Source organism: Heterodontus francisci, chromosome 10, assembly GCF_036365525.1.
Source record: "Heterodontus francisci isolate sHetFra1 chromosome 10, sHetFra1.hap1, whole genome shotgun sequence".
Taxonomy (NCBI): Eukaryota; Metazoa; Chordata; class Chondrichthyes; order Heterodontiformes; family Heterodontidae; genus Heterodontus; species Heterodontus francisci.
In genome coordinates this window covers 25999822-26023792 of record NC_090380.1, presented here as the reverse complement: position 1 = coordinate 26023792, position 23971 = coordinate 25999822, and the positions used below count along the sequence as shown (strand labels likewise).

Here is a 23971-nt window from a genome sequence, read left to right as displayed (position 1 = left end):
GATGGGCAATAAATGGTGGCCTTGCCAGTGACACTCACATCCCAAGAATGAATAAAAAAAGTCAAGAGATGCACTCGAACACTGCATATTATTGAAATAAAAACAGAAAATGCTCAAAGCACTCTGCAGGTCAGGCAGCATCTATGAAGACAGTTCATGCTTCAGGTCAATGACCCTTCATCAGAACACATATTATTGAGCTTGATGCCTTTTATTGTTAGCTGGCTATCACTTGCTCCTTTGAGACAGAATGCTCATATGGCACTAGAGTATCATGAGATCAAGTTCGCCCATGATGGCACATGGGACTCTAAGAACTGCCACAGCTGGCATTGCGCTAAATGTAGGCCTGATACGAGAGAGATCAAAAACCTGTGTGTAATGACAACTTTTTGCCACATTGAGATACACATGTAAAAAAGCCATCAGGTAGAGGTTCACTCTAAAAATGTATAGTATTAAATAAATTGGACATTTTCAGTCTGATCTTTCTGTAAGGAAGCTGGAATATTTCATGCAGAATCAGCAGTTGCCTTGAAACAGAAATTGCATTGAATGAAAAGCTAGACTCGCGATAGCTCACAAACAAATGAAAGTGAATTAGATAGATTAAGGGTATCAAAGGATATGGAGCAAAGACAGGTGTAGATCAGCCATGGTGCGACAGAATGGCGGAACAGATCTGAGGGGGCTGAATGGCTGATCTGAGTGAGTGCTCTGATGCTTAGTCATCTGGTACCAGCACAGCTGAGAACCTTGAAAAGCTATCCAGTATGGTCTGAGCATATAAGGAGGGCTGGCAGCTAACCTGTGGTTAGCAGTAGAAAACTCTTGATTAAGCAATCAGCTTCAAGAGAAATATTCTCTCCATTTCAAAATTAAACAAGTTACTTTTTCAATTTTGAAATATGCAGTCACTGATCAGAGTACCTCCTCTGTAATGTAGGCATACATCCTGTAGTTCATCTTCCAAGGGTCCTCCGTGGCATTTACGTAAAACCCAGCCCCTGTACCGAAGTCCCAGCTATCATCCTCACCTTGAATATTGCAGCCACCTGGAATGATAATGCACATCAATGACCTGCAAAGCCACTCAGAACATAAAGTGGATTAAATGAATCATAAACGTGGTTACTGATTTCATCTCTAACAGTGTACCATTAGAATGCTGTGGTTTTCCTACCTATTGGAAGAAGTGATTTTGATATTCAATTTAATATAATTGGCAGGAACTTTTAAATTGCCCTAGTACCTTTTAAGTTCCAATCACTTCTTGCACTTGGAAGTCTATTACACAAAATGGCTCAATTTAAGAAAAACCTTACAATTTTTCTAATTACTTGAACCCTATCCTAATTTTGGGTGGGCAAGCAGAATTGAATGGAATGATTTGAAGGTAAAGTACTCACGAGGACTGGTGTCTGGGGCCACGATGACAATGCTGTGCTCAGCTGCTGCTTGCTGACTTGCTGCTTTAGTTATGAAATTTTGTTCCGTGCATGTTAAACCTATGGGAAACCCAGAAGGGATTCAGCTTAGAAGATTGAAAGTTCACATTCTTTTGGGCTTCAAGAAATAGCTTAGTACATTTTGGGAAAAGCAGTGAAAAGAAAGTATCCCTAAACAGCAAGACTCTTTGGAATACAGAGATCTAGGCCTGCAGATACAACGAGTAATTGGAAAATTTTCAATTGTTGGCATCCAGTGTCTTTAAGTAAGTTTTAACAACAGCAAGGCTCCCTTTACTTCACCCCAATGCACTTCAACTTCAGAACAGCACTACCTATCTCTCTGAATATTCCATTCTCAACGCTAGTCATCCTGATAACCATGAAGGGAGTTGCCAATTTGCATTGAATTATGGGATATTTTGTTCCTCACCCACCAGAAACTGGATTCAGGCTGTCCAAACTTATTTTGCTTAGGAATCTTGAAATGACTTCAATCCTATCATTGTAAATAGAATTTAAACCTGGATATTGGGTCTGAAGGGGAAGTATGGTAATTCTTCGCACCAAGCAGTTTCATTTTGGCCAATTGAAAGCGACAAGAATTTCTGTGGGGTTTCTTCATAGTTTGGAGAGGGGACCCCTTACTGGTTGGTTTAAAAGGAAACTATTTTGGTACATTTGACTACAGTGTGGCTGCTGATATTAAAATCATCCTGCCCACAGCAAGTTGCTTTCATCAAGTCCCCTTTCATTGTATTGTTTTGATAAGAATGGCAGACTTTTCCTTCTTCTGTCCATAGCTTTGATGCAGTGCTGAATGCAGTCAGGGTTTATTATGATTACTGATGGAACATTTTGCCAAATAGAAATTAACTTGACAAAGTACAGCTTTAGACATCACACCAGCATAACAACATAACATGTAGCGGTCTATGGTAAAGTAGGGTGTATGGTGCCAGTGGAAGAAATGGGCTTCACAGGTTTCCTTTTTTGTGTTCACACAATCAGAAATATTGCAAAATTGAAAAACTCAAAACACTGTTGTGTCCATTCTACAAAAGTTTCTGTTAGTGTAAGTGGCAGTCAAAATACAAAAATGTGAGACATTTAAAAAATGCAAACAGTAATGAGACTCCAAGATGTATATTGTATTCCACATTATAGTACCCAGATGCCTGACAATGGTTGCACTTGATAAATTTACCAGCTGTTTGGTGGGATATTAGCATCATGATTTAAAATCCCTAAAGCTTATAAACCATTAAAAACAGAAACAACTTATACAATAAAAACAGAAAATGCTAGAAATAGCTGATCAGGCAGCATCTGTGGAAACAAAGTTAAAGGGCTGAATTTTACACCCCTCTCAAACAGCGGGATGGTGGCGGGGATGGGGTGGGGTAAAAATGGAGCAGGAGGCTCCGGGAGCCCTTCCTGACCCACTCCCGCTGCCATTTTACGCAGGGCGACGGTGGCAAAAAACGACCCGTCCACCCCAGGCCAATCAAGGCCCTTAAATGGCCACTTAAGGGCCTTTGCCTGCCTTCATGGGGATTTTACTCGTGGCTAGTCAGGTGGCTGAAGCCCGAGAGAAACCGCCGGCTCTCTGACGGCCCGTGAAAAAAGTCCTCATGATCAGGCACCCTGTGCCTGATAGAGGGTCGCCCCCGTTGCCCCCAACAAGCCCCCCTGTTTGCCCAGGGTTAATCCCGGCCAATGTTTCAGCTCGAATAATTTATACGCAAGGTAGCAAAAATGGGATGGCAACCCAAAGGAAACGGAGAGTTTACCAAAGATTTGGTTAAAGAATGACAGCTGGTGTAGAAGGGTGGGACAGAAGGAATTTTCCAGTAACTGCTGTTACGATCAGGTGAGAAAGGTGTCTAGGGGTCCCTTTCAGCCTTCACCTGGTCTTGCTGTAACAGGGTTTAATTTTAAACACACCGTGTTTTTATCTCCCCCTTGGTGAATCCTTGTTCACCGCTTTCCAATTATAAGGCAAAGAAACCAGCACAAACAGGCTTTCTTAGGTTTAAAGAAAAGTTGAAATGTATTAAACTTGATCTCTAATTCGGTTAATGCCTACGGATACACAGCACGCCCACGCTAGCATGCATACGCAATACACACATGCAAATACTGAAGACCACCTGTCTCCTGTCTGCTCCCATCTCTTTCTCAAAAGCCTCTCAATCCATTGAAGGAACATGAACCCCAAGAGAGAAAAGTCTCAAGGATTCTTAAGAGGATACATTACATAAAATCCTAAAAAAAGTCAATGTCACATAACTGCAAATAAACCATAGTTTTTTAATGCTGATATAGAGCAGTAGTTACTACATAATGTTAGCTGGGTAGCTGGCTGATGAACAGCATTATTGGATGAAATGCAAGTGTTTTAAAGTTGACATCTCAAAACAGTAGCTGACTCAGCTCAAATGAAGACGTACAGCTACCCATGACCAATTCATTATTGGGTGGAAAGGAAAACGTAATGTTTTCTGAATGTACTCATCAAATACTTGTGCAGCTGCCGTATCACTTAGCTAGAGTGATGGCTAGAAACCAAGAGGTAATTTTCTGCCAGATTATGTTGATATGGAAAGAAATTGTCAAGTGTCAGTCAATTACAGACACTAAAATAAATGCTATTTTCTGAAATACGAGTCATCTTAGACTCAGACACGCTGACATGGTACAATACAATAACAGGTGCATTTGTACTGTGCTCAGTTAGCTCCCTGTATTATTAAATTACTATGTGAATAACAAGCTATAATGGCCTGGATTTTGCAGTCAATGACAAAGAAATGGTACTCACTGCTGACCTCAAAAAAGGCTGCCTGCAAAGATCTGTCAATCTCCGTGGCGTGGTTTTCCCTTTTTCCAATGACAGTTTAAGTCAAGAGGCTGGCTTGCAGTGCAGCAGCAGTGACGTCAGCAAGCAGGTAAGCAGACAAATATATTGCAGTATTCACCCACAGCAGGCCAGGAGATTAGAAGGACATTATGACCAAGGTGGGAGGAGTGCACAGTATTTTCTAGTTCCACTTCTCCACAGGTCACAACATATATTTAAATGTTTACCCAGTTACCAATATGGTCAATATCTACTCCTATCAATATCAACTCTACTCCTTATCCCAGAATAAAATACACCAACCAGGTTTCTTTAATAAACAACAAAATTATCAGTTTATTATAAAACTAGACATAACCAGTAACAAAGGAAAGCATTAACACACAGAGTGAAATATGGAAGTTCCCGTTTAGCTTAGCTCCACCCACACACACACACACACACACACACACACACACACAGGTTAACAAAAAAAAAGATTTTCTCTCTAGAGCTGTTACAAAAAAAAAGACAAGAATACTTTGGCCAAATACTTGCTAATTCTTGAAGAAAAAAAATGAAAAGATGTCAGTCCCTTTTCGGTTTGGTGTTCCAAATACAAATTGATTGCAGTCTGGGGGCGCCTCATTGGTGCACCCTTTGGAAAAGCGTTAAGTCACTGACAGCAACTTCTGGATTTCCAAGTTATCCTGCGCATGTACAGACCCGATGTTGTCACTTTCAGTGGAGTAATGATGGCAAATGCTGACGGTTTTGCTGTCATTACTCCTGCAAACTCCGGACCAATTTTTTTTCCATTCAGTTATACTTGGAAATTGACAGCAAGACAGCAGAATGGAATATACATTTTTCAGCTATTGAACTGCACAGCAGTACTCTTACTGTTGTCAAGCTACGCCACATCAAATGCATTTTTTAAGACAACACTCCGCCAAGGCTATAATGTCAGCTAACTACACTAGAGTATGATCACATCAAATCTCAAGGAAACCAAATAAATGAAGAGCTAAACAACATACCTCAATCGCAGCAACCAATCTGGGGCCTGTTTTGTTTCCAAGTAGAATCAACACAACCTAAAACCAATCTCACGATTCCCAAGAATGCTTAGGAAAAAGTCCCAGCAGTAGCCCTTGGTATTTCTTGTCTTCTGCCTCATTGAAGAGCTGGCCTCTTTTGGTATATCTGGTCAGCCACTGAATGGGACATTCTGGAGGACACAAGCACGGGGCCATGATAAACAGGACTCATTTTACTACAACAATTAGGGAGTAGTATCTCATTGAAGCGCATGTGAACCTGTAGTTTCTCATCTTCCATCAACAACCTGGTGGATGAAACCCAAGTTGTAATTTGTCCTATTTGCCAATGAAGATATAGGGCTCCGATTTTCAGATCACCTGCGCACAGTGGTTGGAGGAAGCTTGGGTGTGGAGGAGCTCACGAGGGGAACCTGAATGATCTCCCATCCAGAACAGAGAACTGGCTGAGCTCCATTAGGGTGTGAATTCCTCCTCACTAGATTTTCCCCTACTCCCAGACTATCCAGCAGCTCCAATTACAGGAACAGGGGAATCTGCCCCATTGAGCACATAGGGAATTAGTCATTCTGCACAACAGACTCCTTTTATTACTCTTTTAATTTATGAAGCAATCTGTGGAGAGAAGAATTGCAAAATATAGTATTTTAGACACTAAGAATCAGTATTGTTGCTTCTGCCAGTGAACTGCCCTCACACTGTTTGCCACAAAGGACTGTCCTCCAGCAGCTGCAGTTTCATCCACTGCATTTAACACTTCTGTAAGGCGACAATTAATTCACAAGGCTCGACAATGATTAAAGTTCAGTGGATGATGAGTCACAACAACACAGATATATCTGCCAAGTTTCATACCAACACACTCATGGAACATTTTATCCTCAGCCAGGAATATCAGTAGGAAGAGTTAAAGTATTATTTCCATCGCTCCAACCCCATATAGGCAAAAGAAATAGGAATTGTTCACTCAATTAAAATTTAATCATCAACTTCTCATGACCAAAAGGTGTCAACTGTAAACATCACAAATGAATACATTCGGTACTGACAGCTTTTGGAACTGTAAACTCACATAGCTGAGGACTGCCTGGGATAGAAATGCAATACTGTACCAATGTGCCTCCTGGCTTGCTGTAGTCATGTGACCTCTACCATGAGGTACTCTGACTGCAGGCAGCCATTACAGCAGTTTCATTAAAGACTCAGCATACACCAGGCTGGTGCTCTGTGAGCTCGTAACAAGGACCATCTGGGAATGGGAGAGAACGAGGAGTCTGAGAATTGTCTGGGAACGTGGGGAGGAATGAGGAGGCTGAGGATTGTCTGGGGCGGAGGGAGGAATGAGGAGTCTGAGAATTGTCTGGGGTGGAAGGAGGAATGAGGAGTCTGGGGCGGAGGGAAGAATGAGGAGACCCAGGCTCGCTGCTGCCTATCTGGACACCCACGGAGCATACACCCTGTCCAAACCCCATCTCATGGCCGCACCCTGGCAGGGCCACATGTCCACCTTTCTCACTTAAGCCCTCTTTCCAAGCAATAAGTTGAGTCCTGTCAATCCCTGACACCTGTTGCTGCTCAAGTGTGTAATATTCTGTTGATTCCTTGGTACCTCAAGAAGGTGGTCTGTAACTCATGATGTGCTGTGCTCCTGGGAATTATATCAATTCAATAAAGCTTTATTTTTAAGGTAAACAAAAAATACAAGATATCAGGCATTAAGATGCAAAAGCTCCTCATCTTTTTAGCAGCATTCCGTACAAGCAGCCTTATTTAAAAACTATTTCCCAGCTTCTCTGGTGAATCCTCAAATATGTGAGGAGCAGTTATCAGTGAAATACTGAAGGGATATCTTAGATGATACTTTATTTTCTAGCGATCAATTTACTGGGTCACTCACAAATCATTAAATATAAAATAAGCCCACATAGAAAAAGGCATCTTTTTAGGACCACAGTAAAATACTGTGCACAGTAGGAAGGCTCAGAGATAAAGCATAAATTGCACAGCATTTTTACACTATTTAATTTACCTGAAAGCCAGTATAACACAGGGCACTTCACACGCTCTGCTTCTGGAGGCAAATAGATTCCAAACCGCATCTTGCATTTTAACTCTGAGCTGTCATTCAAAACAAAAATTAAATACTTTTTAAGTTTGGTAATGCAACCCATCAATGCGAACAATGAAAGTGGTGAATCTACCACTCCTGGGCAAGGTTTCTGATCTTAGCCACTCTGTTCAGGCAAGCACTGGATTTGAAAAAAGTGCTTCACCAAACAGGAAAAAAACAAAAATCAAGCTCTTTTCATCTACCTCAACTGAGCAGCTAAAGTCAGACACAAGAGTATAAGGGTCAGTCATATCAGGCTGTTCTTACCTACCTCCCACCAAGCAGGTACAGTCAGACACAAGTAACAAATTCTGAACCACAAAAACACAAGAAATAGGAGCAGAAGTAGACCATAAGGCCCATCAAGCCTGCTCCGCCATTCAATATGATCATGGCTGATCTTGGGCTTCAATTCCACTTTCCTGCCCACTCACCATTTCCCTTGATTCCCAACGAGACCAAAAATCTGTCTATCCCAGCCTTAAATGTATTCAATGATGGAGCATCCATAACCCTCTGGGGTAGAGAATTCCAAAGATTCACAACCCTCTGAGTGTAGTAATTTCTCCTCAGCTCAGTCCTGAATAATTGGCTCCTTATCCTGAGACTGTGTCACCGTGTTCTAGATTTCCTGACCAGTGAGAACAATTTCTCAGCTTCTACCCGATCAAGCTCTTTCAGAATTTTCAGAACCAGCCACTCGAGGACAGATCCATACATAAGCAGGACACAACTGGCTGAATTCTAGGATGCTTGAGACATCCGATGGGCACAACCCTTTCAGCCAAGAATTGACGTGTGATGTGAAGCAACATTTAAAAAAAGAACAAAAAAAGGTTACGAAATGGGGGATAATGACATGTTGATTACAGGCACACCTGGCGTTATCTGTTGGTCACCAGGTCTCTCAGCTCGGAATAGTCAATTTGCATGCATCACACAGCACATAAAAACAATGATTATTGCTTCGGTTCTGATGAAAGGCCATAGACCTGAAACGTTAATTTTCTTTCTGTCTCCACAGATGCTCCCAGACCTGCTGAGTATTTCCAGCACTTGGTGTTTTATTTCAGAATTCCAGTGTCCGCGGTATTTTGCTTTTATTTTAATGATTACAGCTCATTTCACAGAAGGCTCCAGTGGGTTCCATAGGGAATGCTGCAATTCTGGATCAATTAAGCATCAAAATCAAAAAGCAGTGGCAATATCAATGCGCCGCATGGAGAGCTGAGACATTAGCTGCAAAACAGTTCAGCTACAGCTTAATTAAAATGATTTACAGTCCAGTCAAATTTTACTGAAATCCAGTTAAACTTTCCTTATATAGTGCTGAATTTTATGCAGCCGGTGGGGGTCCCGATGCCGGGCTGGAAAGGTGAGGGGAACCGTGCCTCGGCTGTTTTGGGGGCACCCAGCTGCATTTTACAGCACACAGCAATTAACGACCTGGCACCAAGGTCCTTTAAGGACGGAAAAATCCTGCCTCCAAGAGCTGCCTGTCAATCAGAGGGCTGGCAGCTCAGCAGTGCCATCGCGAGTGGTGGCCACTACCAGGACTGCAGCAGTCACTGGACCAAGAGCAGCCATGGAGCCCTGGACTGCAGTTAAGCAATGACAGGCTTGCTGGGCTCAGTCAGGTAGAAGCCACAAGGGGTGTGGGGAGTTGGAGGGTGGGTGGGGGGAGGATTATGGCACGGGGCAGCCTTTGGTGCCAGGGTCCCTCCATGGGCCACAGATTGTCCAAACAGGAGGGGGGGGGGGGGAGGGTCCCCCCACCAGTTCACAGGGAGGCCACCTGGTTTAACTGGACGATCTCCCCACATGTCTGGGCTCCCACCAGCCACTGGTAAAATACCAGTGGCGGTAGGATGAGGCCCTTAAGTGACAGCTTAAGGGCCTGAATTGGCCTCTGGGTGAGAAGGCCATTCTCAGCCTTCCCCACCCCAGAATAAATTGAATGACATCGGGAAGGCGACTGGCACTCCACCTCCGTCTTCCCTCGCTATTTTATGGGGCTCCCTGCCCATCCCTAGAGGGCTGATAAAATTCAGCCCACTGAGCGCTCAAATTGCTCCATTGTAATTGCTAAGGTAATTTTCTTAAAAACGTTTGAGCCCAGGAGTCATGATTTACAATGCTATCATATGCACCATTAGAAATAGTGATAGTGACTGTGATGCTGTTTGGAGAGAACACGGCACATTAATTTTGGGGTCAAATTTAAATTATTTGTGTCATGACCATCGATCACAGAACCTGTAAACAAATGACGAGGTCTGTCATTGTCCCACAGCTGACTATGCAAGGTTAAAATGGAGACACAATGTTCTGCAAGTAATTATGAGAAATGATAACATATATTAAAAATAGTGTGTGCTAAATACATTCTAGTATATTGACTGAGAAACAGAGCCAATGTAACAGAACCACAATTTTAATCTTGTGTAAAACATCAGGTCCAAAAACAATAACTCTTCCAGACAGTTTTACTGTCAAAGTCTACTGTTTAGATCAGGGGGGCCATTCATAAGATAGGAGTTCAGGCAAGGAACAATACAGGATTTATACTTCGCCTGTAGGAAGGGCCTGGGTGGTGGAAAGGAAGAAAGATTTTGTGACCTGAAGCCTAGATATGGTGTTGCTGGTCCTAAAATATTTTAAGTTCAGAGCTATTATTATGTAGCTGAAGAACAAGTTCGACTGTTTGCCCCCTGCAGACTGGATAGTTGGTGAAAACAAAGGAGGCTACAATTCAATTTGTTCTACTGCATTAAACTTATTTGGTATGCCAAATTTAAGACTTCAACAGGCAAAGGTGGCCTAATCCCATATGTAAAACAAAACTCCTAATTGATAATTAAAATATTTTAATCTGATTTTGGATCATCCATCTAGTTGTAAAAATAGCGACCCTCCATACGCTGGAGATTTCAGGGAGAAACAGACAATCTACTGCACCAATTCTGAAAATGTCGCAGGGTTACTATATTTCAAAAGGGGAAAAATTATGCTCGATAATCCATTAACACCAGTGGTTCCCCACGTTCTGAACAGTGTTAGGTGGATTTAGAGGCTGGGGACAAGATAATGGCATACCTACATTACAACAGCAAATGCACTTCAAAAGTACCTCATTAGCTGTAAAGCTTTTGCAACATCTTGAGGCCATGAAAGGTGCTATAGAAATGCAAGATCTTTCTTTCTCTATATACAGTTGTTCCACAGCTACATTTTGGCGTATCAAACAAGCCAATGACAAAATCACAGCCAGGATGAAATAAAGTAACAGAAGCCGCTTGTGGCAGCCATTTACCGATACCTCCAGAGCCAAACTGCAGAGGTGGCAAGGAACAAACCACTTTAAAGGGGTTTCCCTGCCAGAGATACATCTAAGTCCTCACTTACAACGCACAGGCAATGGCGTAATATAAATTGGAAAGAAATGCTGTCTGTGTGTTTAGAGCGAGTGTGCAGAGATCCTGTGGAGGAACATGCATTGACTCCTTAGTATTTCAGACAACCCCTGCTTGGCAACCCAAAGCACAAGAGGACATCATCCCTGTGGTCCCATTGACGACCTAATTATACAAGAAAAAGATGCGCCTGTTTCCAGACACTTAATTGCCATGTGATTACTGTGGATCAATGAACAGTCACATGGCTACCAGGGACCAAGACAAATGCCACCATTTCTATTCCAATGCTCACTCCCTAGTCCAGCCTCAGGCCCTGTATTACTTCTTTCCCACTCCAGCCTTGGACCCTGCCCTGCTACCACGCTACTCTGGCCCAAGACACAGAGAGATTTACAGTCTTACAGTTTTCTAAATTTTGCCTGTCAGCAACACCAAAGGAAATCAACTATATTTCTGAAAGGTCTAATTCGGTAGAAAGAATTAAAGGATGGACTCCCGCAGGATAACTGTACCAAGCTATCATGCTGAGGTGTACAGACCAAGAGGATCACATCTATAGCAGCAGAATTCTGCTCTCTGGAAGTGACATGGAGAAGATGATTTCTTTCTCCAGAACCATTTAAAGTGTCTCAGTATTCACAAATACTAGACTTCAGAGAATCAAACCTACCACATGTGGACAAAAGCAAAATACTGCAGATGCTGGAAATCTGAAATAAAAACAAGAAACGCTGGAAATACTCAGCAGGTCTGGCAGCATCTGTGGAGAAAGAAGCAGAGTTAACGTTTCAGGTCAGTGACCCTTCTTTAGAACTGGCAGATATAAGAAATGTAAAAGATTTTAAGCAAGTAATGCGGAGATAGGGCAAGAGATAACAAAGGAGGTGCTGATAGGGCAAGGTCACAGAATAGCTGACCAGAAGGTCATGGAGCAAAGGCAAACAATATATTAATGTTGTGCTGAAAGACAAAGCATTAATACAGACAGGGTGTTAATGGACTGAAAACTGAACAGCCACAAGCACAAACATGAAAAAAAAACACTGTGGGTAGGCACAGTAGAAACAAACTAAAACAAAATAAACACAAAAAAAAAACTAAAAATAAAAGTAAAATGGGAAGCCCATCATGCTCTGAAATTATTGAACTCAATGTTCAGTCCGGCAGGCTGTAGCGTGCCTAATCGGTAAATGAGATGCTGTTCCTCGAGCTTGCGTTGATGTTCACTGGAAGATTGCAACAATCCCAGGACAGAGATGTGAGCATGAGAGCTGGGGGGAAGGGGGGGTGGTGGCTGTGGAAACGAGTTTTGGTAGACACTTTATCAAACACCAGGAGGGAAACAGAAAGCAACGAAGGTGAACAAGGTAAAAGAGACAAACGAAAATTCCGGAGAGAACAGCAGAACATCTTCAAGGTAGGCATTCCTGGAAGAGAAGTGGCAGTGAATTAAACACCAAAATAAAAGCAAAATACTACGGATGCTGGAAATCTGTGGAATTGGACCCAGTACATAGTAACTGGGACTCAGAGGCTCTGAACTGATCTGACTAATTAACCCGGTTCTATGACATTTTGGTCCCACTCGTCAGTCTACCTCCTTCATGTATTAAAGTACTGTGGAAACACCCCTTTAAAACGGGCAATTCTGTTTCAGCAATTGTGAGGGGAAAACACTAGGTTCCAATATGAATTACCCATCTTCTGAGAACAGAAATAAGGATAGAAAAATCAAATGGAAAATAATCTTGCAATGCTGACCTGGGAAGAGACATGCAAGATAGCCATTAGATGCTGCAGGAGGTAATGAGTTTTTATAGCCTAATTTTCCCTCCTCTCCTCCTTTCCTGAATGCATAGCTATCTGGGGTATACTGTACGGGCATTACTCCCTCTTTGGTACCACACCCAGGTGCTCAATATTCATATAAACCTTGATCATGAGTTTGAGCAGGTTATCCACTATGGGCACATCACAGCCAAATCCAATCCTGCCCTTATCCATTGTCAACGTGCACTACCATGGGATTGTGATCGGTGTAAATCGCCCAGCCAAATTTTTTCCACCCTCCTCGACCCCAAAGGTACTGAGCTGAACAACAACCCTACCCATCCCACCCCCAAATCGCTTCGATCACCCACCGAGTCCAAAATATACTGAGACAATTTTTTTTTTAATTAATCAGCGAATGTTTAAAATTTACTTTAGCATTCTGAGATTTGCAGCAAAATGTTATTGGGTCAATCAGCATATTTCAATTTATTTTAGTGTTTAAGAAATACATGAATGATTTGAACTTGAGAATCGGAAGTACAATTTCAAAATTCCGAATGACACCAAATTGGGAGGAAGGCAGGGATAAAATACAAGATAGATGGCATTAATAAACTTGCAGAATGGGTGCACAGATGACAAATGAATAAGCGTGGTGCATTCTGGTAGAAAGAATAAGGCGGCCACATACTCCTTGGAAAATAAGAGTCTAATTGCAGTAGAGGAGTACACAGTCATAAAATCATTTGAAGTAGCAACAAGATAATAAAAAATGCAAAAATACTGGAATAGAATTGAAAAGCAGAGAAGTTATGCTAAACTTGTATCGAACCTTGGCTAGAACACATTTTGGGTAGTATGCACAGTTCTGGTCTCATGTTACAAAAGAGGATATAGAGGCACGGGGGAAGGTGCAAAAAGATTCACAAGGGCAATACCAGAATTGGAAGGTTGTAATCATCTAGAAAGACTGAACAAGCTAAGACTCTTTTCTCTAGGAAAGAGAAGGCTGAGGGATGACCTAATAGTGGTCTTTTAAAGTATAAAGAGGTTTGATAAGATAGACAAAGAAAACGTTTCCACCTGTGAGGAGTCCAAAACTAGGGGCTATTAATATAAGATAGTCACCAATAAATCCAATGAAGAATTCAGGAGAAACCTCTTTGGCCAGAATGTGATTAGAATGTGGAACTCACAAAAACATAGAGCAGTTGAGGCAAATAGCATAGCTGCATTTAAAGGGAAGCTAGATAAATATATGATGGAGATGCCAATAAGGTTAGATGAAGTAGGGTGGAAGGAGACTCGTCTGGAGCATAAACACTGGTCACATGGTCCAATATTTAACCACAGGCCAGTTGGGTCAAATTGCTTGTTTCTGTGCTGTAAGTTTACCACTGTTCATCTTAACCAGCATTGAAGATTTACACAAAATGCTTGTTACCTTATATTACAGAAAGAAATCCCAGTAATAAAAGGCTTAATTGGAAAAAAAATAAAGACTGTTGCTGTAGCTGATTATACTCACTCACCTCTCATGCTCATACACCTTCTGATATCCTTTGAAGCACTTGGCGCTTGAAACTTGAGTCAGGGTCATTTTCGTCACTAGCAAACAAATAATTTTTAAAGAAAAATGACCAAACCTTTGCATAAATATAAACACTGCTGTCACAATGACAATATGCTAAGACTCAGCTGGTAGCACATTCGGCTCTGGGGCAGGAGGGCTTTGAGTTTATAATCTAGGCTTACACTTGCATGCAATATTGAGGGAAGTGCTGTTCATGATCTGAGATGGTAAGCTGAGGTCCAGTATGCATGTGCTAATCGTTTAGATAGATGTTTCAAATCTCATGGCAATATCTGATAGGGAGCAGGAAACTGTTCGGGTGTCCTGTCCAACATTCAATCAAAGAAAAGCCTTTCACAACCACAGGAAGACCCAAAGCTCTTTATAGATAATGAAATACTTTTGAAGTGTGATCATAGTTGGAATGTAGGGCGATCAACCAATACCACCAGTAAACAGTTACTGGTCAGTTCTCATTGTTTGTATGCTTTTTTCACTTGAAACAGTGCTCAGACTGGAGAAGGGTTGCATGTAGTGTTCTGCAGCCCTGGGTTCACTTTAAAAACAAATATGTGATTTGGACTTGGACATTGGGAATAGAATCACAAATATGTGATGACACAGAAGTAGGTGGCTTGGCAAACAATGAAGATTGTAAAAGACTTCAGGAACACACAGGTTAGTGGAATACAAAAGCAAAATATTGCTGATGCTGGAAATCTGAAATAAAAACAGAGAATGTTGGAAATACTTAGCAGGTCTGTCAACATCTGTGGAAAGAGGAACAGTTAACACTTCAAGTCGACGATCTACCATTTGAACAAGGAAAAGTTAGAAATGTAAAAGGTTTTAAGCAAATGAAAGGGGGCAAAAGAACAAAAGGGAGGGTCTGTGATAGGGTGAAGACAGGAGGTATTAAATGACAAAAGGGCGGGTGGTGCAGGGCCAAAGGGAGTGGTAATGGGACAAGAAAACAAAAAGATGCATCTAGAGGGGTGAATGGCAAAACGATGAACTGCTGCTGTCCGAAAGCAATTAGGAAGGCTAATGGTATGTTAGCCTTTAGCACAAGAGGATTTGAGTGCAGGAGTAGTGAAGTCTTGCTTCAATTGTATAGAACCTTGGTTAGACTGTACCTGGAGTACTGTGTGCAGTTTTGGTCCCCTTACCTAAGGAATTATATGATTGCCATAGAGGGAGTGCAATGAAGGGATGGTGGGACTGTTCTATGAAGAGAGATTGGGGAAACTGGGCCTGTATTCTCTAGAGTTTCGAAGAATGAGAGGTGATCTCATTGAAACCTACAAAATACTTAAAGGTTAGATGCAGCTAAGATGTTTCCCTTAGTTGAGAGTCCAGAACCAGGGGACACAATTTCAAGACAAGGGGGAAAGCACTTAGGACAGAGATGAGGAGAAATTTCTTCACTCAGAGGGTTGTGAATCTTTAGAATTCTCTACCCCAGAGGGCCGTGGAAGCTCAGTCATTGAGTATATTTAAATCAGAGATTAACAGATTTCTAAATACAAATGATATAAAGGGAAATGAGGATAGTGTGGGAAAAAGACATTGAAGTGGAAGATCAGCCAAAATCGTATTGAATGGCAGGGCAGGCTCGATGGGCTGAATGGCCTACTCCTGCTCCTATTTTCCTAAGAGTAAATCCAAAACCAGCAAAGAAAAATAAAATAAAATGAGGGTCTGAAATTGGTGTTGGAGTGACTAAGGAATAGATCAAGGTGTCGCAGAGGGAACAGTCTCTTCTGAATGCTGAAAGGAGAGGGGAAGATGTATTTGTTGATGGCATCATGCTGGAGGTGGTAGAAATGGTGGAGGATGATCTTTTAGATGTGGAGGCTGGTGCGGAAAGCGAGGGCAAGGGGAACCCCATCATGATTCCGGGAGGGAGGGGAAGGGGTGAGAGCAGAAGTGAGAGAAATTAAACGGACACGGTCGAGGGTCACGTCAACCAGGGTTTGGGGGGCGGGGTGGGGGGGGAAAAGGAATCCTCGGTTAAGGAAAAAGGAAGACATATCAGAAGCACTAGTACTAAGGATTGCATTGTCAGAACAGATGTGACTGAGACGGAGAAACTTGGAGAATGGAACAGGAAGCAGGGTGTGAAGAAGTGCAATCAAAATAGCTGTTGGAGTCAGTGGGCTTATAGTGAATATTGGTTAATAGTCCATCCCTAGAAAAGGAGACAGAGAAGTTGAGGAACATACAAACATACGAATTAGGAGCAGAAGGCAGCCATTTGGCCTCTGAGCCTGCTCCGTCATTCCATAAGATCATGGCTGATCTGTTCGTGTTTCGAATTCCACACTCCCATTGACCCCCGATAACTCTTGATTCCCTTGCCTAACAGGAATCTACCTCCGTCTTAAAAATATTCAATGACCCCGCCTCCACCACCATCTGAGGCAGAGAATTCCAAAGTCGCACAACCCTCAGAGAAAAAATTTCTCCTCATCTCTGTCCTAAAAGGGCAACCCCTAATTTTAAAACAGTGCCCCCTAGTTCTGGACTGACCCAAGAGGAAACATCCTCTCTAAATCCACCTTGTCAAGACCGTTCAGGATCTTATAAACTTCAATCAACTCTCCCCTCACTCTTCTAAACTCCAGTGAAAACAAGCCCAGTCTGTCCAACCTTTCCTTATAAGGCAACCCGCTCATTCCAGTTATCAATTTAGTAAACCTCCTCTGAACCGCCTCCAACGCATTTAGATCTTTTCTTAAATGAGACCAAAACTGCACACAGTATTCGAGATGTGGTCTCACCAATACCCTTCCATCCTCCTCTCTGCCACCACCCACCTCATTTGGACGGCCATCATCTGATTTCACTCCTACTCCTATACCAACACAACCAGCATCTCTCAAGTCATGACTTCTCTTCTTGCCACCACTGGAAATCTGGAGTGGACTAAACTTCTATCCCTGGACCATCCTTTTCCTCATCTACATTACACCTCCCAATGGCAAGGGATCAATTTGCACATGTACACTGAAGGCATGCAGCTCTACTTTTCCTCCACTACCACTTCTGTGCTGTCCAACTGATCCTCTGACTGAGTTTTGGAGATAGGACTTCTCCTAACAACTTGTATTTATACAGTACCTTTAATGTAATAAATATACCAAGCCGCTCACAGAGACGTTATAAAAAAAAACATCAAAGGGTAGGCGGTGGCGTAGTGGTATTATCACTGGACTAATAACTCAGAGACCCAGGGTATTTCTCTGGGGGCATGGGTTCGAATCCCACCACAGCAGAAGGTGGAATTTGATTGTTGTAAAAACCCATCTGGTTCACTAATGTCCTTTAGGGAAGGAAATCTGCTGTCCTTACCTGGTCTGGCCTACATGTGACTCCAGACGAACAGCAATGTGGTTAACTCTTACATGCCCTCTGAAATGGCCTAGCATGCCACTCAGTTGTATCTAACCACTACAAAGTCTATAAAAAGGAATGAAACTGGACAGACCACCCGGCATCGACCTAGGCACCGGAAACGACAACAGCAAACCCAGCCCTGTCGACCCTGCAAAGTCCTCCTTACTAACATCTGGGGGCTTGTGCCAAAGTTGGACAGCTGTCCCACAGACTAGTCAAGCAACAGCCTGACATAGTCAAACTCACAGAATCATACCTTGCAGACAATGTCCCAGACACTGCCATCACCAACCCCGGGTATGTCCTGTCCCACCGGCAGGACAGACCCAACAGAGGTGGTGGCACAGTGGTATACAGTAGGGTGGGAGTTGCCCTGGGAGTCCTCAACATCGACTCCGGACCCCATGAAGTCTCATGGCATCAGGTCAAACATGGGCAAGGTAACCTCCTACTGATTACCACCTACCGCCCTCCCTCAGCTGATGACTCAGTACTCCTCCATGTTGAACACCACTTGGAGGAAGCACTGAGGGTAGCAAGGGCACAAAATGTACTCTGGGTGGGGGACTTCAATGTCCATCACCAAGAGTGGCTCGGTAGCACCACTACTGACCGAGCCCTAAAGGACATAGCTGCTCGACTGGGTCTGCGGCAGGTGGTGGGGAACCAACACAAGGGAAAAACATACTTGACCTTGTCCTCACCAATCTGCCTGCCGCAGATGCTTCTGCCCATGACTGCATTGGTAGGAGTGACCACTGCACAGTCCTTGTGGAGACGAAGTCCCGCCTTCACATTGAGGATACCGTCCATCGTGTTGTGTGGCACTATCACCGTGCTAAATGGGATAGATTTCGAACATATCCAGCAATGCAAAACTGGGCATCCATGAGGCGCTGTGGACCATCAGCAGCAGCAGAATTGTACTCAACCACAATCTGTAACCTCATGGCCCGGCATATTCCCCACTCTACCATTACCATCAAGCCAGGAGACCAACCCTGGTTCAATGAAGAGTGCAGGAGGGTATGCCAGGAGCAGCACCAGGCATACGTCAAAATGAGGTGTCAACCTGGTGAAGCTACAACACAGGACTATCTCCGTGCCAAACTGCGTAAGCAGCATGCCATAGACAGAGCTAAGCGATCCCATAACCAACGGATTAGATCTAAGCTCTGCAGTCCTGCCACATCCAGCCATGAATGGTGGTGGACAATTAAACAACTAACTGGAGGAGGTGGCTCCACAAATATCCCCATCCTCAATGATGGGGGAGCCTAGCACATCAGTGCGAAAGATAAGGCTGAAGCATTTGCAACAATCTTCAGCCAGAAGTGCCGAGTTGATGATCCATCTCAGCCTCCTCCTGAAGTCCCCAGCATCACAGATGCCAGACCTCAGCCAATTCGATTCACTCCACGTGATATCAAGAAATGACTGTAGGCACTGGATACTGCAAAGGCTATCGGTCCTGACAATATTCCAGCAATAGTACTGAAGACCTGTGCTCCAGAACTAGCCGCGCCACTAGCCAAGCTGTTCCAGTACAGCTACAACACTGGCATCTACCCTACAATGTGGAAAATTGCCCAGGTATGTCCTGTACACAAAAAGCAGGACAAGTCCAACCCGGCCAATTACCACCCCATCAGCCGACTCACAATCATCAGTAAAGTGATGGAAGGTGTCATCAACAGTGCCATCAAGCAGCACTTGCTTAGCAATAACCTGCTCAGTGACATTCAGTTTGGGATCCGCCAGGGCCACTCAGCTCCTGACCTCATTACAGCCTTGGTTCAAACATGGACAAAAGAGCTGAACTCAAGAGCTGAGGTGAGAGTGACTGCCCTTGACATCAAGGCAGCATTTGACCAAGTGTGGCATCAAGGAGTCCCAGCAAAACTGAGGTCAATGGGAATCAGGGGGAAAACCCTCCGCTGGCTGGAGCCACACCTAGCGCAAAGGAAGATGGTTGTGGTTGTTGGAGGTCAATCATCTGAGCTCCAGGACATCACTGCAGGAGTTCCTCAGGGTAGTGTCCTAGGCCCAACCATCTTCAGCTGCTTCATCAATGACCTTCCTTCAATCATAAGATCAGAAGTGGGGATGTTCGCTGATGATTGCACAATGTCCAGCACCATTCGTGACTCCTCAGATACTGAAGCAGTCCGTGTAGAAATGCAGCAAGACCTGGACAATATCCAGGCTTGGGCTTATAAGTGGCAACTAACATTCGCGCCACACAAGTGCCAGGCAATGACCATCTCCAACAAGAGAGAATCTAACCATCTCCCCTTGATATTCAACGGCATTACCATCGCTGAATCCCTCACCATCAACATCCTAGGGGCTACCATTGAACAGAAACTGAACTGGAGTAGCCATATAAATACCATGGCTACAAGAGCAGGTCAGAGGCTAGGAATCCTGAGGCGAGTATCTCACCTCCTGACTCCCCAAAGCCTGTCCACCATCTAGAAGGCGCAAGTCAGGAGTGTGATGGAATATTCTCCACTTGCCTGGATGGGTGCAGCTCCAACAACACTCAAGAAGCTCGACACCATCCAGGACAAAGCAGCCCGCTTGATTGGCACCCCACCACCGACGCACAGTGGCAGCAGTGTGTACCATCTACAAGATGCACTGCAGCAATGCACCAAGGCTCCTTAGACAGCACCTTCCAAACCCGCGACCTATACCAACTAGAAGGACAAGGGCAGCAAATACATAGGAACACCACCACCTGCATGTTCCCCTCCAAGTCACACACCATCCTGATTTGGAACTATATCGCCGTTCCTTCACTGTCGCTGGGTCAAAATCCTGGAACTCCCTTCCTGACAGCACTGTGGTTATACCTACCCAAATGGACTGCAGCGGTTCAAGAAGGCAGCTCACCACCACCTTCTCAAGGGCAATTAGGGATGGACAATAAATGCTGGCCTGGCCAGTGACGCCCACATCCCATGAATGAATAAAACAAAAGCTATTAGGGGAGATGAGCAGCAGCTTGGTCAAAGAGGTAGGAAATTTCTGCTCAGATATGCAGTCTGATATTTTTGTGACAGTGGAGGGGTCGAGAGAGGTGATGCTGAGGTAGAGTTGGGTGTCGTCAGCGTACATGTGAAAACTGACATGTTTTTGGATGATGTCGGCGAGGGGCAGCATACAGATGTGCAATAGAAGGGGGCCAAGGAAAGATCCTTGTGGGTCACCAGAGGTGACCGCACGGGGGTGGAAAGAGAAGCCATTGATGGCGAGTCTCTGGCTACAGACAGATAGATAAGAATGGAACCAGGTGAGTGCGGTCCCAACCAGCTGGATGACCGCGAGAGGCAATGGCGAAGAATGGTGTCATCAACTGTGTCAAAGGCTGCAGACAGGTTGAGAAGAATGAGGAGGGACAGGTTGCCTTTGTCAGTCTCACAGGATGTCAATTGTGACTTTGATAAGAGCTGTTTCAGAACTGTGGCAGGGCTGGAAGCCTGATTGGAGAGATTCAAACATGGAGTTCCAGCAAAGGTGGGCACAAATTTGGGAGGCGACAATGTGCTCAAGTACTTTGGAAAGGAAAAGCAGGTTGGAGATGGTGAAAGCAGAGAGGTCAAGGGTTGGTGATGACTGCAGATTTAAAGGAGAGAGGGACAGACCTGAGGAGGGAGAATCATTGATAATGTCAGCTAACATGGGAGCCAGGAAGGGAAGTTGGGTGGTCAGTAATTAAGTGGGAATAGGGACAAGAGAGAAGGAGGCGAGTCTCATACTCAAGATAATTTTGGAGCGGGCATGAGAGGAGATAGGAGAGAAACTGGAGAAAGATGAGAGTTCAGGGATAGGGCGGAGGGAGCATTAGAGGAAGATCAGTCTGGTGGGCTCGTGGGAGGGAGGGATAATTGGATGGTCTCAATCTTGGTGACAAAAAAATCCATTCAACCACCCCCGGTACATCCCTCCCCTCTCTCCTTCCCCCCCCCCAGTACCTCCTCCCACCCCGTCCCCTCCTCCCTCCCCTGTTCCACCCCCCACCAAGTCCCTTCCTCCCTCCCTCCTTCCACCTCCACCCCCGTCCCTCCTTCACCCTTCCCTCCTCCGTCCCACCCTCGCCTGTCCCTTCCACCCTCCCTGCCCTGGCCCCCCTTCCCTCCTTCCACTGTCCCTCCTTCCACCACCCCTCCCCTCCTTCGCTCCCCCATCCCTTCTTATGCCCCTCCCTCCCAGTCTCCCTTCTTCCTTCCTTCTCCACCTACCCCTCCTTCCCTCCCCCCTGTCTGTCCCCCTACCTCCTTCCCTCCCCCCGCCCCCTCACCTACCCCCATGTCCCTCCTTCCCTGCACCCTACCCTCCTTCCCTGCACCCTACCCTCCTTCGCTCCCCCATCCCTTCTTATGCCCCTCCCTCCCAGTCTCCCTTCTCCCTTCCTTCTCCACCTACCCCTCCTTCCCTCCCCCCTGTCTGTCCCCCTACCTCCTTCCCTCCCCCCGCCCCCTCACCTATCCCCGTGTCCCTCCTTCCCTGCACCCTACCCTCCTTCCCTCACCCTACCCCCATGTCCCTCCTTCCCCCGCCCCTCCTTCCCTCCCCTACACCCGCCCCTCCCTTCCCTCCCCCTACTTCCCTCATCCTAACCCTACCCCTCCTTCCCTCATCCTAACCCTACCCTCCTTCCCCCTACCCCGTCCCTCCTTCCCTCCCACTATCCCTCACCCCCTTCCTCCCCCCCTAGCTCGTCCCTCCTTCCCTCACCCTAGCTCGTCCCTCCCACTACCACTCCTTCTCCCTCCTCCCCCTACCACTCCTTTCCCTACCACTCCTTTCCCTCCCCCAGCTCCGACCTAGATTTGAGGTTCGGGCCTAAGCCTCAGGCTGTTGTCCGTTGAAGCCTCGAGTTATTCCCGCTCGATTTTCCAGCCACTGGAAATGTCTCCGGGCCCCGGTGGTCACCTACCGGAAAACGAGATGCTGAAACGGTTTCGGGCGACGGCGACGACTTTTGCCCCGAGAAATCGGAACATAAAATATTGAGGGGGCGGAGCGAGTCCGGGAGGGAGATGGCGGTAACTGCTGCTGGAGGGGGAGGGGTGATTAATAGATTTGTGTTTTTAAAAGTTTTGTGTACACTTTGATGATTATATTCAAGTCTAAACACCCTTTCAACACGTGTTGTATTTACATTTGTGGTAAATGTGTTACTACTGAAAATCTGTTTTGACGCGTTTGACAGACATGATGAATATTTTAAACTGCAGTAACACATTTAACTGGGATTAGGAATCAGTTTATAAAGAGATCAATAATCTCATCAGAGACTTTCACAACATACCCCAAACTCAATAGCATTGACCTATAGATCACTGAAAATACACCAACCACAAGAAAGATCCTGATTCCCTCGCCTGCAAGCTCCTCTAAACTCAATGATCAACCATAACTTATGAATTGTTTAAATATATTACATTAAGAAACTGGTGTAAATATCGTACTATTTTCTAGTATTTCTACTGCATTTTACCATGTGTTTCAGCAACTCAGGATCATTTAACTGAACAACCTGTTTATTTTTGGAAAGGTCACTGTTAAGGCTACATGATAACAGTATATATATCCTCTGCGCCAAATCCATTTCAGGCCTTCAGATTGTAGTGAAAAGTGCAGTGAATCAATATAATTAGAAGACGTTTTGCAGATCTGTCACAGATTCATAGGCTAAACATGTCTACGATAGGATAAGTCGAGAGGCTCAAATGTCCCGCTGATCAGAAACTAAAGAATGAGAGCCTGACTATTTGTAAATGAAAAATGACAATCTTGTGTGTAAAATTTTCCATTTGCAAAAATGGATTGAAGACCACGTGAGCTGTGAGACAGGAAGCAGAGAGTTGTGGTGAACTGATCTTTTTCTGACTGGAGAGAAGTATGCCAGAGGGGTTCACCCACGAATCGGTGTAAGGGCTATTGGTTTTATTTTTATATATAGATGACCTAGACTTGGGTACAGGGAGTAGAAGTTTTTTCTTCATTCAGCGGATGTCGGCATTGTTGACAAAGCCTGCAATTATTGCCCATCCTAATTACCCTTGAAAAGATGGGGGTGAGCCACCTGCCTGAACTGCTGCAGTCCATGTGGTACTTATTATACAATGTCATAGTGGTTTGGACTAACTTGCTGGGCCATTTCAGAGGGCACTTAAGTGTCAACCTCATTGCTGTGGGTCAGGGGTCACATATAGGCCAGACCAGGTAAGGACAGCATATTTCCTTCCCTGAAGGACATTAGTGAACCAAATGAGTTCTGAAAACAATCCAGTATTTTCACGGTCACTGTTACTAATACTATCTTTTAATTCCAGAT

General features: G+C 44.5%; 1 protein-coding gene across 2 annotated transcripts in view; it reads right to left on the bottom strand.

The window, feature by feature from the left end:
* The window catches only part of esd (esterase D/formylglutathione hydrolase), a 30220-nt gene extending 7516 nt beyond the window's left edge, over nt 1-22704 (bottom strand). Inside the window, exons 1-5 of one of the 2 annotated variants that reach the window (XM_068040282.1) lie at nt 22568-22704; nt 14183-14258; nt 7381-7469; nt 1410-1508; nt 931-1055 (exon numbers count right to left, since the gene is read on the bottom strand). In XM_068040282.1, coding sequence (XP_067896383.1) covers nt 931-1055; nt 1410-1508; nt 7381-7469; nt 14183-14258; nt 22568-22634 — 456 coding nt within the window. In that variant the 5' untranslated portion in view covers nt 22635-22704. The other variant, XM_068040283.1, reaches the window with a different exon arrangement.
* Between the last annotated feature and the right edge of the window lie 1267 nt (nt 22705-23971).